This window comes from Peromyscus leucopus, chromosome 13 (assembly GCF_004664715.2).
Source record: "Peromyscus leucopus breed LL Stock chromosome 13, UCI_PerLeu_2.1, whole genome shotgun sequence".
NCBI lineage: Eukaryota > Metazoa > Chordata > Mammalia > Rodentia > Cricetidae > Peromyscus > Peromyscus leucopus.
In genome coordinates this window covers 53602455-53621300 of record NC_051074.1, presented here as the reverse complement: position 1 = coordinate 53621300, position 18846 = coordinate 53602455, and the positions used below count along the sequence as shown (strand labels likewise).

General features: G+C 43.9%; 1 protein-coding gene across 1 annotated transcript; it reads right to left on the bottom strand.

Moving 5' to 3' along the window:
• Positions 1 to 9042: 9042 nt before the first annotated feature.
• Positions 9043 to 18791, bottom strand: Ppil3 (peptidylprolyl isomerase like 3). The gene is made up of 7 exons (XM_028885877.2): positions 18542 to 18791; positions 17872 to 17914; positions 16625 to 16699; positions 15325 to 15418; positions 13004 to 13071; positions 10861 to 10979; positions 9043 to 9400 (listed from the first exon to the last, which is right to left on the bottom strand). Exons 2-7 carry the CDS (start codon positions 17872 to 17874, stop codon positions 9274 to 9276), a joined length of 486 nt encoding a protein of 161 aa, XP_028741710.1. The 5' UTR covers positions 17875 to 17914; positions 18542 to 18791; the 3' UTR covers positions 9043 to 9273.
• Between the last annotated feature and the right edge of the window lie 55 nt (positions 18792 to 18846).

Genomic DNA, 18846 nt, shown 5'->3' with positions numbered 1-18846 from the left:
CTTTGAACTCGGAGATCCTCCTGCCTCTGCCTCGCCAGTGCTAGGATTAAAGGCGTGCGCCACCACCTTCCGGCCTATCTTAAGATGGTGAAGTCACATGGCATGTACCCTTTAACCTTAGTAAAACTGGCTCCAAGACATGTGGCTGCTTACATCTTGAAAGTCATCGGCAAAGATGGAGAAGAGCCACAGGGTTGCTATTTAAAACATCTGCTTTCCTAGTAGATCGAGCAGAAGACAGGTGTGCCAGCCATACCCTGTTAACAGGTAGGGATGGAGGGATGCTGGGAGAATACAGAGGTCAGATCCAAGATGTTAAATAGGCACCCCTGCCAGTTGTCCTGGGTTTAGAAACTTAACACTGGTCACATTGTATCCACAGTCAGAAAACGCGCGAATGCTGGTTCTTAGCTTGGTCACCACACCTTTTTATTTTTATGTGTATGGATATTTTGCCTGCCTGTATGACTGTGTACCATGTGCCCACAGAGGAGGGCAATCCTCTAGGGATGGGATTACAGATGGTTGTGAGACACCATGTGGGTATTGGGAATTGAACCCAGGTCCTTTGGGAGAAGCGTCGGTGCTCTTAACCACTGAGCCATCTCTCCAGCCCCTGGTCCCCTTTTTTTAATTCAGTCCAAGACCCTGTCCGAAGAATTGACCCATTTAGGGTGAATTTTCTTAAACCAGTTAAACTCTCACAGATATGCCCAGAGCTTTGTTTCCATGGTGATTATAAATATTTCTGGGTCTCTGTGAGTTTGAGTCCAGCCTGGTCTACAGGGTGAGTTCCAGGACAGCCAATACTATACAGAGAAACCCTGTCTCAAAAAAACAAAACAAAACAAAACAAAAAAACAAAAAAAAAAACCCCAAAAATCCTAAACAAAACAATACAAAACAAAAAAGCATAGAAAGATGACCACATGGCATAAAGCAACAATTATAAAACTTCAGTCCTGCTGAGCCCTTAGTGTATCATTGTATTTCTTTTTAGACTAAGGAAGCAACAAGTCTCCAAAATATTTTGATATGTATGGATTTTTGCATGATGATAAGAATTTAAGGTTATATTTGGTACAACATGCTATATATGTGATTCAACTCTGGTTTATAATATACTCATATAGTCATAAAATCTTAGGGTTGTATTGGTCTACTCAGATTAACAGAAGCTGACTTAGAGATTTACACCTAAGTACTTACATCTTTGCTAAGTGTTCAACAGCAAGCTTCTAGAAACAGCATATGTTTGATAAATAAGGTATATTTGATAAATAAGATGTTTGAATTTTTAAGGTTAAACCTAACAGAGATAAAGCTGTAAAATCCTAATCTTATAAAAAGCTACTAACTTATTATAAACTGTTAAAGGTGATTAAGACATGCAAGTTAATAGTCACCTTATAAATGATTAAATTCCTTAATGTGTTGAGAAGTATACTTGTAGTTATGCTGAGTACTAATGTAATAATTACAGGAACAAGCTTTATTTATACTCCTATATATGTATTCAAAGTTAAGCCTAAAACAAGTAACTAGAAACAAGCAAAATTTGTTTAGTTTAGATATAGTTGACAGATGGTCCTCAGACTCTTCAGAGATCAGCTGAATATGGCATTTAATGTTTAATAAAAAAAAAAAGCGTCCTGTGATAGAGAGAAGTGCCAGCTCTTGGAAACACCCCCGAGATCTCCTCCAAAGAAGATGATGGGGCATAAAAGAACACTGCCTGGAGCTTGCTCTGGATGTGGCAAAGCTAGCCACTGGGTGAAAAACTCTCTTCACCTCTTCCCCTGCAGGATGCTGTCCAAACTGTGGAGAAGCAATTGATTGCCCTGCTTTGCCTAAACAAGGTTGACCAGTTCCCCAAACTCCTCCTCCACAGGAAAGTCTGTTGGATGTTCTGGGCGTGGCAGTCAAAGACTGACATTGTCCTTGGACTTCTGTCCCCAGCGACCACAGAGGAACCTAGTGTGATTGTCCATGTAGCTGTTAAGTCTGTCATTTTTTTTTTTGTTTGTTTGTTTTTGTTTTTCGAGACAGGGTTTCTCTGTGTAGCTTTGTGCCTTTCCTGGATCTCGCTCTGTAGACCAGGCTGGACTCAAACTCACAGAGATCCTCCTGCCTCTGCCTCCCGAGTGCTGGGATTAAAGGCGTGCGCCACCACCGCCTGGCTGTCATCCTTAATAGATTCTGGAGCTGCTTGGTCTGTACTTCCTGCTTACCCCAGTAAATTTTGTTTTGTTTTAGAGGTTTATTAGGAAATAAAGTAGGGGGGGTGTGGTGGGGGAGAAAGGGAGGAGAGCCAGGTCTGGAGAGGGAGGGAAGCAGGGAACAGAGCAGAGAGAGCAGAGAACCACCCCGGTAAAATTTATCCTTCTCAGATCTCTGATGGAGCTGATGACTAGGCTAGTGATCACTATGTCAGTTTAACAGCAGCAACAAGGCTCCAGCTGCCTTCTCCGTTCTCTTCATCTGTAAAAATCATGCCTCCAGCTGAGAAAGACAGTTTACCTTGCTACCAGACTCTAAAAAGACATAAGCTCACAAAACAGGTTCCAAAGTAACTTTTTACTATTCCTTTATTTAAAGTAACTTGCTTTACAGTGACCGCTGTCAGTAATCAACCATCTGTGTTTCATAGTAAATGTTTGGATTTTTAAAAAATGATTTAAGTAAGGTATATAAAAAAATGAAAAATGCTTCAGATTTCTTTCTGTCATATGCTATTGTTATATTAAGACTTAAAAGTTCGGAGTTTTAGCACTAATTAATGGAGTTCTGAGAAGCTATTAATCTACTCTGGTAAGCACTGACTACTGTTATCAGTCACAAGCTCAAAATTTTAAATTTCCTTTGGTTGTCTTTCTAAGTATAGACTTAAAATTGCTTCTCACAGTGCTAAAAAAAACATCCCTGTCCAATCTGTATACACCCAGTCTTCTGGACAGAGGAAAGAGTATTCATGCTTTTAACCAAAATCATTTTTGGGTCCCTGAGCTTTTACTATGACTCAAAGGTCTAATGCCTTTTCTACAATGTGGATTTCAGTACAGGTTACAAACAGTGGTAATGCTACTATATCCAAAACTTTTACCTCTTTTTATAAACTTAAAAAAGTCTTGTAAACTTCAGGAAGTCAGTTTGGATCCACCTCTCATAGGTCAAATGGACTCTGTTAATCAACAGCTTGTTTCCCCACCTGCCTATTATTGAGGGCGGGATCTCGCTGGTCTTGGGAATCCCCTCTCCCAACTACCAGGACCATGGGCCTAAAGGTTTCAAATGTGCAGCTAAGAAAAAATTTTCCCTAAACACCTTAACTTTACCTTCTGTCCCTAAGATATATGTTCCAGCAGATTTCCAATCAATTAAAGAATGCGAACTATTCCAATTAATGCCTGCATGTCCCTAGCCCCAGATGGTCCCACAGAGCCTGGACAGTGAGTGAAACAACCTGCTCTTCCCAGATTTGAGTAACATTCCAGCTTTTTGGATCCCCAACAATGATGCTCCAATATCAGCAGGAGGTAGTAATAGATGATTAAATGATCCTGTATCATTCATTTATTATCAACGAAAAGGCTAGGATATGAAGTTTCAAAACTAGGACAAATGGATGAGGTGCCTATGTAACATATCCAAGTGGACATGACCTCCAGGTTTTCCCACCATCCCTCAGTTCCCACCTGCCACAGGGTCTGACTCACACACCCCACCCTCTACCCTGAACTCTCCAGCCCAGGGACTGGACTGCCCTGCCCCCAGAGGCTCTTCCCTATATAATCCAGACATTTTGGTTACCACCCCTTTTGTACCTTTGATATCCTGGCTGCCGCATCTCAGGTTCCCCTCTACCCCCTTTCCCCAAGTGGCCCACCTCAGTCTGGTCACATCCACTCTGGACTCTCCCAGGGACCTGCCTACCTATGCTCTTCCTGCTATCTGTAATAAACTTTCTCCTCCACCATGCCTAGGAGCAGTCACGTCCTCTCCTTTCCTTTTGATTTCTTTTTTTCATTCAGCTGCTTCAGAGTCCTGTTACCTTGATAGACTGACCCCTTGAACAACAGGACCAGTAAACTCCCTTCTGGGAGCTGTTTCTCAGCTGTCTTATCACAGCGCTCACAAAAGTAACTCTGTTTTGTGTTTACTTTATCCTATATAATTCGAGAAATCCACAGGAGTCTGCTTTAGGAGCATTAGGGAAATGTATTAGGATAAATTGAGGAAATACAAATACAGAACCCAGTAGACAGCTAAAGTCTGAGATGGGAGGAATTTTAATCTGGGTGTTCCATTGCTATAACAGATCTTGGCTCGAGATTCACTGCTACATTTGCCACATAGGGCCTCAGCCTTCCTCTCTGTCTTTCTGTCCATATGCATCCAACCCATCCCGTACTTTGTTTTACCTGAGATAGGGTTCAAAGTCCTAGAAATTGTACACTTGGATGCCATGATTTTCATGTAATTATAGTCATATCCACACCTATGTCCACCAGTCCTTCCAGGAAAATGTTGTTAATTTGCACTCTAAGCTTCGATCTTCGTTCATTTATGGAAGTCTGCCAAAATATTTATTTTATGGTGTTTTTTGGAAATTTTGATCGATCTATCAAGACTATTCTATCATCCAGTGCAGTGTCGTTCTTTACATTAGACACTGGGTTATTTAATTGTCCTGGGGAGGAATTTCCTCCACAGTGGCTGAAAATATTTGGACCCCATTCAATTTAGGGGCCTGCAAGAGGTCCCCCAAGTCATTTCCCACTGATAAAGGGTTGCCTCATGACTCTTGTTGATCTGTAATCTTGGTCCAGTGTTTGCCTTTGCCACATCTTCTGCATAATCCAGAAGGCTGGGGTCTGCTGTTTGGTTATTTCTAGAAGAAGCACTACTTCTAGGAGCACCCGTGTGCAATTTCTTCTTATATAACCTGGTTACCACAGCTAAAACATTTGGTACTTTGATGCCTCCTCCCACCTTTGGAAATCACCTCTCCTACCCAAGCCTCATCACCATAGCTAGGAGACTCAATATTGCTTATGTATTGGATTCATTCTTCTTTGGGTGCTGATCTGATCTTTAAAGGTACAAGTATCCTTTTGCATTCTATATTTACACTATCAAAAGCCAAAGATTGAATTAATACTTGTCTTAATTCTTGGTCTGATATTGCCTTGTTTATACCCTTGTTATGACCTCTTTAGCCTTGACCTTCTGCTTGTTAGCACCCTTATTATCAGTTCTCATGGACTCCTCCATAGCCTGAAATAGATTAACCACAGCTTCTTCTAGAGTATGTACTTTCTGTACTGTGAATGATTCCAATGACTTCATGGAATCAAACAATTTTTTTGTGTTCTTTAGAAAAAGCTGATTCCAAAGATTTTATTCTATCAATTAATGATGATTGTTCTTCCTTAGAAATGATCTGTATGATATTAAGATTGCTCTTGCTGGGCGGTAGTGGCGCACGCCTTTAATCCCAGCACTCGGGAGGCAGAGCCAGGCGGATCTCTGTGAGTTCGAGGCCAGCCTGGGCTACCAAGTGAGTCCCAGGAAAAGCGCAAAGCTACACAGAGAAACCCTGTCTCGAAAAACCAAAAAAAAAAAAAAAAAAAAAAAAAAAGATTGCTCTGGAGATTTACTGTTCTATCCATTAGGTATTCACATTTATTATCAATAGAATTAAATCTGGTTGTCCAGTTATTATTAGCGGACTCAAGTTCTTGTGGTAAATTAGCAGATTCCAAAGAATCCTTTTGTTTAAGTTCTCAATACTACTTTGTGCTGTGGATATTGCTTTGTATAAATAAAATGCTGATTGGCCAGTAGCCAGGCAGGAAGTATAGGCAGGACAAGCAGAGAAGAGAATTCTGGGAAGTGGAAGGCTGAGTCAGAGAGACACTGCCAGCCGCCACCATGACAAGCAGCATGTGAAGATGCCAGTAAGCCACAAGCCACGTGGCAAGGTATAGATTTATAGATATGGGTTAATTTAAGATATAAGAACAGTTAACAAGAAGCCTGAGCCATTAGGCCAAACAGTTTAAATAATATAAGCATCTGTGTGTTTATTTTATAAGTGGGCTGTCGGACTGCTGGGGTTTGGCGGGACCCAGAGAGAAAACTCTCCAGCTACAACTTTGCAAAGTCTGTATCAGTCCTATTAATGTCTCATTTTTGGTGTTATTAGTAAACCAATTTTCCAATGATATAATATGAATTACTGTGCTAATCGCCAATATGGTGAAAACCTGTATACATCCCAGGAAGGTCGTATTTGTCTTGTAAAATTTCATCCATAGTATAAACAAAGAAATGTTTGAATTCATAAATGTTTATATTATCCGCCATGGCATGAGAATTAAAATTTGTGAAGAAAATTTTTTTTATGTATTTATTTGTCAGTTTAAGGTACAAAGTTAGCTCAGATAAGATCCTCAAGAGATTGTTTGAAGTGCCCAGCTGTTCCAGATGTAATTAACCAGGGTGTAGTGGCAATGTTCAGCCAGCAGGTGTCTGCCGCAGGTGTAGTGCCAAAACAGGTCTGGTGTGAGCTGACTCAGCTCCCTGAACAGGCTCCTGTGAATCAAACACTAACCCAGGCAACCCCTACCTGTCAGTTCCGGCCAGAGCTGTTGGGATCACAACAGATGAGGTAATACACCAAACAACAGATGAGGTAATACACCAAACAACAGATGAGGTAATACACCAAACAGTGGTGACGGTTGTGCATGGAATGGCGATGGCAGTAGTGGCAGTGGAGCCAGGCTGCCAGGTGGCCAGGCTCTGGAGGGTGGCGGCCCAGGGTGTCCTGTCATTGGCAGCAGCTACACCAAATAGTTTTTAGGTGCAGGGTGGGGGGTGGAGCTGTGACCTGATCTGGCCACTACAAGCACATGACTAGAAAGGTACCTAGTGCAGGCACCTTTCTCTCAAATGGCTGAAAGACATTTAAGGAAATGCTCAACATCCTTAATCATCAGAGAAATGCAAATCTAAATGACTCTGAGATACCACCTTACACCTGTCAGAAAGGCTATGATCAAAACCACTAATGACAGCCTATGTTGGAGAGGATGTGGAGCAAGGGGAACACTCCTCCACTGTTGGTGGGAGTGCAAACTTGTACAACCACTGTGGAAATCTGTATGGCAGTTTCTCAGAATATTGGCAATCGATCTACCACAAGACCCAGCCATACCACTCTTGGGCATATACCTAAGGAATGCTCAATCATACTACAAAGATACACACTCAACTATGTTCATAGCAGCATTATTCGTAATAGCTAGAACCTGGAAACAACCTAGATGCCCATCAACTGAAAAATGGATTAAGAAAATGTGGTATATATGCACAATGGAGTACTACTCAGCAGAGGAAAACAATGACATGAAATTTGCAGGCAAATGGATGGAACTAGAAAATATCATCCTGAGTGAGGTAACCCAGACTCAGAAGGACAAACATAGTATGTACTCACTCATAAGTGGATACTAGATATAAAGCAAAGGACAATCAGACTGCAACCCACAGATCCAAGGAGGCTACCTAGCAGGTGGGAACCTAGGATGACTGTGGCTTATAGTAAATGTTGGTTTTGCCCAATCACTGGGCAAGCTTTAGTGAAACATTTCACTATTAGGATAAGAATTTGTAACATATCAAGCTGATGAAAGAATATGCTGGCCAGCCGGGCGGTGGTGGCACACGCCTTTAATCCCAACACTCGGGAGGCAGAGCCAGGCGGATCTTTGTGAGTTCGAGGCCAGCCTGGTCTACCAAGTGAGTTCCAGGAAAGGCGCAAAGCTACACAGAGAAACCCTGTCTCAAAAAACAAAAAACAAAAAAACAAAAACAAAAACAAAAACAAAAAAATGCTGGCCATACTTTCAGGAGGGGAGGATAAAATCTTTTTAGATTCTGGATTAGCCTGTAGAAAAATGTCTGCCATAAATCAGTGAAGGGGAAGATGAATAGGAATCTCACTTACACAACTTAAAAAAAACATAGCTCTCTGAACAGATGAAGATAGGTTTCTTCTGTATCCCAGAATCTAATAAATATTTATATGTATAATTCAGCTATTATTTGGCTTAAAAGGGCTTATCGGGAAATACTATTTTTACTATTTTCTACAGAGAAAATATTTTCCAGTTTCTGTGGGAACCCATTTTCAGGTTCCTTGTGGCTTTACTCAGCAGGTCTGCTAGAGAGGACCACGGGCCTGAGTGCAGGTGTGTGAGATGGTCTGCACTTGGCTGTTCTGGGGGGTTAGGGGTGTCTTTTGCTCCACCCCTTGGCGTTTCTATAAATACCCTATGGCAGAGACAGTCAGGGCCCGTTGGAATAGGTTCCAGGCCCTCTCGAGGATATCCTGTATTTTCTGTTTATCTCCACACTCTAAATCCTTCTATCTAACATTTCCTGCTGCTCTCATTCAAAAAAAACTCTGGGGAACTGTGGGGTTGGTAGGTAAACGCCCTGCAAGTTTCAAATAACCCTGGACTTTTGAATTATAACCTGTCTTTATGTTAAAAAAAAAAAAAAAAAAAAAAAAAAAAAAAAAAAAAAAAAAAAAAAAAAAAAAGGTAACCATAGCATTAGAGAGACAAAGGATTGAGAGGAGGAAGTCGGCTTGGGCAACCTACCAACATTACTTCAGAACCAGCCACCACCCAAACAGAATAAACAAAACACCCAACCTCCCCCAGACAGGAGAGGGCAAGCTGGCTGGCCTTCCTAGACCATATCCTTAGCAGGGTTCTCTTCTGTCCTTTCTTCAGTCAGAATTTGCTTTGTAGTACAGCTGGGCTTAATCCATGAGCCTGCCTCAGCCTCACAAGTGCTGGGCTTAGAGGCATGTGCTACCTCGACAGGCCAGCTTTCCTCCTAACTGCAGTGAATTGTGAAGGAAAAACAGTACTTCTAGGATACAGATTAGCATGGTCATGGTATGTGGTTTGGGTGCTCAAAAAAGTGCCCGCACCTGAGGTCAGCATTTAAAAATGGATACTCACATCTAATAAAAACAAGGCATTGCTTTGTTGTATTTAAATTAAACATACTGAACAATAGCAGTGGTACAGAATATGCCCACGACTGGGGGTGAATGCTATAGGTCTCCCAGATGGACATCATTACTGTGAACACCGGAAGGACCAGAGTCTCTGACATAATCAGAACTGGATAAACCACAATGGGTGTGTTCCAGTGAAGAGTTTGCCAAGTGTCTGCCCAGGTCTATTACAGCTAAAGAGCAAATGGGTTGGCATGAATCGTTATGTCCTTAATGTGGACATCATTGAGAGGTCTGTATGTCTTCTCATTTACTGGTAACTTCTCCAGCTCATCCAAAGTCTCCAGACCGTCTATTACCCTGAAAGAGAAACAATGTGGTATGTGAAACTTTTCTCAGCTTGAAATACAAAGTATCTATAGCAATTACAGTCTCCAGAGGAGAGTGCTCCACCTCAGTGTCGCCTTCTCTTCTGATCAGGTGCCCTGGCTGAATGCCCCTCCTGGACACACGTGGCAAAATGGAGTATCAAGGTCAGTCCCATCTACGGAAGTGAAGCGGCCCTGAATTCAGGCGTCTCACACCTCCCCAGCTCTTTCTCATGACAACTGGGTGACCTCGAGGACATGTACACCTGCTGCTGTGGTTGGGAACTTGAGTGTCCCTCAGAAGTCCATGTGCTGGAGGCGTGGTCACCAGCTCGGGACTACTGTAAGTACTGAAGCCTTGAAGAGAGACAGAGTCTAGGTCCCAGAGGGATGGCCCCTGTGCAAGCATGAGGATAGGAGTTCAACCCCCTGCACAACTACAATCCCAGAGCTGGCTGGGTGGAGACAGGAGGGTCCCTCAGGCTTTCTGGCTAGCTGGTCTAGCTGCATCAGTGAGCTCCAGAACTGTGAGAGATTAAGGAAGCCAACTGGTACCACGCTCTGTCCTTCACAGTCATGCTCATGTACATTTGCATCTACACGCACACACACATACGTATATTATACACACACACAAACACACACACAAAGGAAAAAAGAGGTGGGGCATATCTCTTTCCCTCTTTTTTGCTTCTTGGCCATGAAGTGAGAAGTTTTGGTCCACCGCATGCTGCCACGATGTACTGAACAGGCCAAAACACTGGAGCAAATGATCATGGATTGAAATGCCTAAAAACGTGAAACGTGGGTCAATGGCCGGGCGGTGGTGGCGCACGCCTTTAATCCCAACACTCGGGAGGCAGAGCCAGGCGGATCTCTGTGAGTTCGAGGCCAGCCTGGTCTCCAAAGCGAGTTCCAGGAAAGGCGCAAAGCTACACAGAGAAACCCTGTCTCGAAGAAAAAAAAAAACCCTTTAGTTCTTCCTCCTTTCTTCCTGACACATGCTCTGACAGCTGTGCTACCTGGATAACCATGAGGTGAGCGTGAAAGGGAAACCAAGGACGGCTGAAAAGCAAGAGGTGCCTGGACACTGGTGACAGTCATCATGGTAGTCCAGTTTCTTACGTCACTGTTTTCAGATGTGCTGCTTGCTGTTAAATGTTGTTCTTGCTGAAAACACACACACACACACACACACACACACACACACACACACACACACATACCACTATTAATTTGCAAAACATGCTAAGCCATTCTTAGGTTCCTCTTAAACAAAATAAAGAAAACGAAGCTCAGATAGTGTCTGCTTCCTCAGGGTCAGAAAGCTGGTGACCGGTGGGCCTAAAGCCCAGGTATTTTACAGTCCAACCAGTGTTTCCAGCACTAACTGTGCCACGATCACAGGCAGCATACTGACGTGCCGAACAAAGAGATGACTGGGACACTCACTTTCCAAACACTGTGTATTTCATGTCCAGATGCGGCTGCTTGCCATAGGTGATGAAGAACTGAGATCCATTGGTGTTTGGGCCATTATTAGCCATAGATACAACACCTCTGACGTTGTGCTAAACAAAGACAAACCAAGGCATTAACGGGGCTGTCAAGTGCAAATTCCAAAGGCAAACTGAAACATTCTCTGCCTTTTCAATCTTCAGGGGACCAAGAGATGGTTTAGCTAGCTTTCCTCTCAGTATTAATCCACACGTGAAGACTGTATTATCCTTATCCCTGATAACCTTGACTATCATTTGCTTATATAATTATCCTATCTTCCAATCAATTTCATTTTCACTTTGGAGAAGTCACAAACACTTTTATTTCTATCACTGTGTAACAGAAAGATTCCTTACATTTGTACTAGGGAATAATAGTGTGCTTGAATGAAGAAATGACCAGGCAACTAAACCCAATCCCCCAAATCTCTTCTTGGATACTGGACTCTAGGCTAGTTTCTTCACCTCTGAAACAAGGAACTTGGACTAGCTCAGGGGTCAAAACATAGATGCTCACAAGGGTCAAGCAGATCGCACACTGAAAACTGGGCAGAGATGGAGTCTGGTAAAGTCAATAGTGTACCTCTTGCCCATGGATTTTTTTTTTTTCTTTTTGGTTTTTCGAGACAGGGTTTCTCTATGTAGCTTTGCACCTTTCCTGGAACTCACTTGGTAGCCCAGGCTGGCCTCGAACTCACAGGGATCCGCCTGCTTCTGCCTCCCGAGTGCTGGGATTAACGGCGTGCGCCACCACTGCCCGGCTTGGATTTTTTTCTTAATGGTGATAGAGAATGCTAGAAAGATCAGTGAATCTTCCTCCTATGGCCAGTCTACCAATTTATTACCTCAGGACTGGATGATCTGAGGAAGGTCTCACCTAACTCTAGTATTATCGGTACTCCTAGTTTACAAGGCATGGTAAATGAGAATTGAAGGTACCTTACTGAAATAAATAGAGATCAGTCTGAGCTGTGCCATAGAGATACCCAGTCAACAACAACAAAACATATAACTGACCACTGACTGCTCCAGCATTGGCTGTTCATCAGGTGACACTTGCTAGGAAAGCTAGGGAGGTGCATGCAGCTCCATCAAAATAATACATCCTGATCTCAGGTGTGGCGGCACGTGCCTAGAACCTTACAGAGGTAGGAGGATTTCTAGTTTGAGACTAGCCAGAGCTACACAGTACAAAGACTTCGGTATGTCTGTAAAGTGTAACTACTGGATATGCTAAAATGTTTTCATTTGAGCTCCTCTGGCATATACAGTACGTGAACCTTGAAAGCCCATCCTCAACTTTGGTGTGTAGGACAATGGTTTTTTTTTACTTTTTTCTTTTTAGATTTATTTATTTATTTATTTTTTTATTTATTAAGTATACAGCGTTCTGTCTGCATGTGTCCTTGCTGGCCAGAAGAGGGCACCAGATCTTATTACAGGTGGTTGTAAGCCACCATGTGGTTACTGGGAATTGAACTCAGGACCTCTGGAAGAGCAGTCAGTGCTCTTAACCACTGAGCCATCTCTCCAGCCCCGGACAATGGTTTTTTGACAGGGTCTCACGTAGCTGAGGCTAGCCTCAAATTCATTATGTAGCTGAGATTGAATTTAGACTTTTGATCGTCCTGCCCTACCTCTCTGATGCTGGGATGACAGGTGTGCACCATGCCTTGTTCATGTAGCTCTGGGGATTGAAACCAAAGCTTTCTGCCTGCTAGTCAAGCATTCTGTCAACAGAGCTATGTCCCCAGATCAAGAAAAAGATATAGCTTTGCTGGTCAGGGCAGGAAATCTTCCGACTACATAGCTTAGACTAGTCTCAAGTTAGTAATCCTCCTGACTCATCTTCAGCATTTGTCTATCAACACATCACCACAACTGGGCACTAGTTGTTTTTAATAAAAAGTATTTACTTAGCCAGGCCTAGTGGCTTCACATCTTTAATCCCAGCACTCGGGAGGCAGAGGCAGGCAGATCTCTGTGAGTTCAAGGCCATCCTAGTTTACAAAGCGAGTTCCAGGACAGCCAGAACTGTTACACAGAGAAACCCTGTCTCGAGGGAAAAAAAAAAGTAACCAGAAACACAGGGATACCTTCAGATATTCACTGTACTCATCCTCAAACTTCTTGCCCCAGATACTGCTGCCTCCCCTTCCAGTGCCTGTAGAACAAGACAAGCAAATCAAAAGAAACGTCTAATTAGTGGGGCGGGTGGGGGGGGGGGGGCGGCGCGGGGCGGCAGCGGCGGCCCTGGGGGCTGCTTTATACCATATATTTATTTATATATAGTGGTGGGGATCTAACCCAGGGCAACACACAACCACAGAACTATAATCCAACCCTAGCAGGACTCTTCAAATGCAAGTGTAAGTGTATGTGTGTGTGTGTGTGTGTGAGAGAGAGTGTGTTAAAGTTTTAACACAGGACCTGGTGTATGCTATACAAGTGTTCTACCACTGAGTTATATAGCTCCAGCATTCCCATCTTTTTTTTCTTTTTTAATTAATATTTTTTGAGGTAGGGTTTCCTTAAATTATCCTGGTTGACCTTGAACTTACAACCCTCCTGTCTCAGTCTTCCAGGTATCTTAGATGGCAGACCCATACACCATCTGGCCTTTTAGCACTCCCCTCAAATTAACAGTATAGACCAGAAAAATAAAATCCTCCCAACAAGGAGAAAACCCTCTCATTAATACTGCTCAGATTTTACAGCAGCAATAGCGCCTTCTAAAAGTATCTTGCTGCTGGCTGGATCAAAACCAAATACATTAATCTCATAATTAAAGTATCATGGTACATGACTGTATTCCCAACACCCATAAGGTAGAGGCAGGAGGATTGAAAGTTTGAGAAGTTCGAGGCCCATCTGGGCTAGGTGACGAAACCCTGTCTCAAAAACCAAAAACAGTGTTAAGAACACTTGCTGAGCTGACCGAGAAGAACAACAACATGCCGAACTGCATGGAGGGAAGGAGGGGGAGAGCCCCTGAGGAGTCAGCCCTACGGAGAACTGCAGGCAACTGAGGAGAGCTGGGAGCAGGGGAGGTGGTCTCCCCAGGGGAGAGCACGCCAACTGGTTATCCAGTGCCAAGTGCTCAGCCCTGAAGACGTTCATACAAGTAACAGTGTACAGACTCAATGGATTATATTTGGGAAGGGATGTCCCCACCAGCAATGGGCTGGGGGCCGGGCCCTCCCACATCAAACACTAATTAAGAAAATGCCCTCCAGGTTTGCCTACAGCTTGATCTTATGGAGGAGGCATTGCCTCAAGTGAGGCTCTCTCCTCTCCGATGACTTGAGCTCAGCGGTTCTCAACCTTCCTCATGCTGCAACCCTTTAATACACTTCCTCATGTTGTGGTGACCCCCAGCCGTAAAATTATTTTCGTGGGTACTTCATAACTAATTTTGCTACTGTTAAGAACTGTAATATAAATCTGTTTCCCGCCGGGCGGTGGTGGCGCACGCCGTTAATCCCAGCACTCGGGAGGCAGAGGCAGGCGGATCTCTGTGAGTTCGAGGCCAGCCTGGGCTACCAAGTGAGCTCCAGGAAAGGCGCAAAGCTACGCAGAGAAACCCTGTCTCGAAAAACCAAAAAAAAAAAAAAAATCTGTTTCCCGATGGTCTTAGGCGACACCTCCTCCCCTCCTGTGAAAAGGAACCTCTGCTTTAGCTTGTGTCTGCTGACGAAAAACTAGCCTGGATAATATGTCCATACAAATACATGCAAATACATACAAATACATGCATACATGCAGTAACAACCGGTGACAAGAAAGGAGACCAGTGATGAGCACATGGTCGGTTTTGGGGGGCGGGTGTTGAGGAAAGGGAAAGGAGTCATGTTCTAATTAAAATACAATCTCAAAAAAAAAAAAAAAAAAAAAAAGAACACTTGCTGTTTTTACAGAGGTCCTGGGTTCAGTTCCCAGCATCCACATGGTTGGCTCAAAATCATCCAAAATTCCAGTTTCGGGAGATCTGATACCATCTGCTGGCCTGAGCAGTCACCCGATAGGCATGCAATGCACTTATATACATCTAGGCAAAGTACTTATACACACACACACACACACACACACACACACACACACACACATATATGTTTTTTGAGACAGTTTCTCTGTGCAGTTTTGGAGCCTGTCCTGGATCTCGCTCTGTAGACCAGGCTGGCCTCAAACTCACAGAGATCCGCCTCCCTCTGCCTCTGCCTCCTGAGTGCTGGGATTAAAGGTGTGCGCCACCACAGCCCAGCCTAAAAATAAACATATCTTTGAAAAAACAAAACCCCTAAGCTTTTCTGTGATGGTCGAAGTAGCCTTGTTATAAAGACCATGTTTTTCAGCTATTTTACACATTTTTTTCTTATGACATATCAAACCATCCTAATTTCGGGTAGTGGAAACTCACCTGTGGGATCTCCCGTTTGAACCATGAAACCCTTGATGTTCCTATGAAATACACAGCCGGTGTAGTAATTACTGGCACAAAGAGCCAAGAAATTCTGAAGAGAATAAGAACAGTGACTGAGAAATGGTTTAGGCAGAAACAACCTTCAGCAGATAAAGGTCCAATCCTAGACCCTGAAAACGCTATTGGGGTGTATTTAACTGTGACTTTTGGGCATTAGCCACGGTCTCTGGGAATAAGACAGTCGGTCTCGAGCAGGTCCTGGGGAGCCCTGCGTGCCCCTGTCCTGCACTCTCCACGGCACTGTTCTCTCTTGCAGTCGCCTGGTTTCCTACCCTTGCCTTTCCCAGCTGGAGCAGTAGCTCTCTGAGGGCAGGGAATGATGTCTCTTGCTCATCACTGTACCCTAGACACGGCTGGAAGAGTCTTTTGACAGATAACTGCATGAGTGAAAAATAGTTGACTCTTCCTTTTATCCTTGTCATTTCAACAGGCTAAGTATTTACAGAACAAGTCTCTCATATCTTAATTACATTCCCTGAAAAAATGAGACAAAAGAGAAAAGACACTGGACACTTTATGGTTACAGGAGAAGCACCTACCTATTTATATTTATTTAGTATGTGTGGTGTGCCTGTGGTATATGTGTTCGTGTGTGTGTGTGTGTGTGTGTGTGTGTGTGTGTGTGTTCGTTCGTGTGTATTCGTGTGTGTGTGTGTGTGTGTGTGTGTGTGTGTGTGTGTGTGTGTGTATGCAGAAGCAAGAGAAGGATGAGTAATCTACCACCCTCAGCCTCTTTCCATTGAGACAGGATCTCTCACCAAACCTGGGGCTGGCTGGTGTACCAGACCCTGTAATCCTCTTGTCTTTGTGTCGCCCACACCCCAACCCCTCCCCACAGGTACACGTGGTCACCAGCACTTTCTGTGAGTTCTGGCGATTTGAACTCCGATCCTCATGCTGCTGAGTCGTCCCCCAGACCACTCTCCTTTCTCTTATTTTAACTCTGGGGTCAGAGGTGGAGGTTAGACCTCCATGACGGTGAGCTATTCCTGAAGTGGGCTCGCAGAAAGTTTTCTTACTTCCTAGGCTGAATAATTCAATTTCAAAGTGGCTGTCCTGTTATATGAGAGTGTTTCTGTTTGTTTTAAGGACGGTCTCACTATACAGCTCTGCCGGGCCTGGAACTCATTTGAGCCTCAAACTCTGAGATCCACTGGCCTCTGCTTCCCGAGTGCCGAGATTAAAGGCTCGAGCCACCATATTAGTTGATTTTTAATATGCAAACAATGACACTCACCTCACATGCTTTGGGTGTCCTCTCACAGAAGACTTCTATTTTGATATCCCCCACATCCGTATGCAGTGTTACAGACTGAAAAAGGAGAATGTGAGAACAAATGGTATTTTTTTCCAGTAACATAATTTCTGTATTATTTCTGACTGGATATTCAAGATGGCTATCTGACTAAAGATACTAAAGATGACTTGTTCACATTAAGTGGCTCTGATAGATAAGTCACACTCATTTCTCCATGTTTACTTCAATAGCAGGAAAAAAAATCTCTAGAAGATTCATATAGATGAAAAGTGGCATCTCTGCTAAATTTTGGATGCAAACATTGTAATCAAAATAATTATTTTTACTTTGAATTTTTATGATTAAAAACATATTTTAAAAAATGGTTACATTTATTACTCTTTTTTTTTTCCTTTTAGAGACAGGGTTTCTCTGTGTAGCCCTGGCTGTCCTGGAACTCACTTGGTAGTCCAGGCTGGCCTGGAACTCACAGAGATCCTCCTGCCTCTGCCTCCCAAATGCTGGGATTAAAAACGTGCGCCACCACTGCCGGACTTTTATTACTGACCTTTAGGTCTCCATATCATTAATATTTAACTGAGAAAATGTTTAAGAAGTTGATTTTTCAAAACTATTTCCACCACTTCCTCTGGGCAGTTTAATTTTGAGAAACAGAGTTAAAAAGCAGTTCCTTCATTTACTAACAATAAACCAGAAGTTGTCAGCATTTCCGAGTCCTAGTGTGTGGAGCCGGCCACAGGGCTTCCTCACTTGCCTGTCCTTTTCTGGTGTGTGTTGCTTAGTAACTTTACTTGTTTCATATCTTATTTCAGAGACAAACAAAAAAATATTTGGTGGTTTCCTTTTTTATTCATTCATTCATTCATTCATTCATTGAGTCAATCCTTGTGAAGCCAGGGCTGGTCTCACAATACTGCCCCAGCCTCCTGCGTGCCACCACCCCAGTAGAAAAATGCTGTGATGATACTTACTTATCCTACCCTAGTACACACACCACGGAGCTACACACTCAGTACCTTGTCTGACTTCCTAAAAAAATATCCATCATTAAAAAAGAATGGGCTGCAGAGATGCCCTGGCAGTGAAGAGCACTTGTTGCTTTCACAGGAGGACCTGTGCGGTTCCCAGCACCCACACCTGCTAGTGGTGGCCCCAGCTCCAGGGAATCCGGTGGGGATAAAAACAAGCCAACAACCACCCACTTAGCAGGATTCTCCAACACTTACCATCCTCCCTCTTGATGGTTCCAGAAAGGCTTGCAGAGAAAACCTGAAGATGAGTTTCCAATCCAAAAAGAAAGAGGAATTAGTTCGTGCGAACCCTATCTTTCCCACCATCCTTGTTCATCTTCACGGTAGATTTACAACGAAAAGCTTACACTAGCATCCTCTTAAATAAAAATCCGATCATAGTAGTGGCGCGATCCTACCCAACACAGAACCCCACCACCACCAAAACATTGTACTTAGCTCACACCACCACCGCCGCCACCAAACACTGTACTTAGCTCATTTTTCTTCAAGGCTCTTTTTGCAGGCTAGACATATTCCCACCTTCGGGTCTACTGGTCTAGCGAGGTGCTGGCGGCTCCCTTTACCCAGGACGCCTACTGTACTCAAGACGCTTGTACAATAAATGTCACACTTCATAGGTCTTTTTCAAGCCCCAGGTCTTACCAACCTGACAATCCTATTTAAAAGCGCTTTTCCTGCACGCCCCCCCTATTTGCTTTTCCCACAGCAGTGGTCACTAGCTAACAGGACATTCTTGCACCTAAGGTCCCAGAAGCCCGAGAGTTCACCGCGAGGATCCCAAGAAATAAAACGGCGCCCAGGTGGGGTGCAGCAGGCACAGAGTGCGCGAATAAAAGGACAAACGCCGTTACCCCACACTTACACACTTCGCTCAGCACCGCCGCTGCGGAAACCGAAAAGACTTCATCGCAGGCGCCAGCGAGTCTGCAGGTTCCAATTTGAGAGTGACCGCCCCACCGGAAGTGGAGCGCGGGCCCCTTTGCAGAGAACACCTACTTCCCCGTCAGTCTCCCCTCTCAGCACACCGACGAGGACTCGGGGGGGCACCGTGCATGCACCTCACCCCTCGGCCCCACATCTGACAGCGAGAGGGCTTCACAGACAGCCACACTAAGAAACGACCCGCTACCGCCCCCCTGCAGCCCCACACGGGGTCTCCGGAGTCGG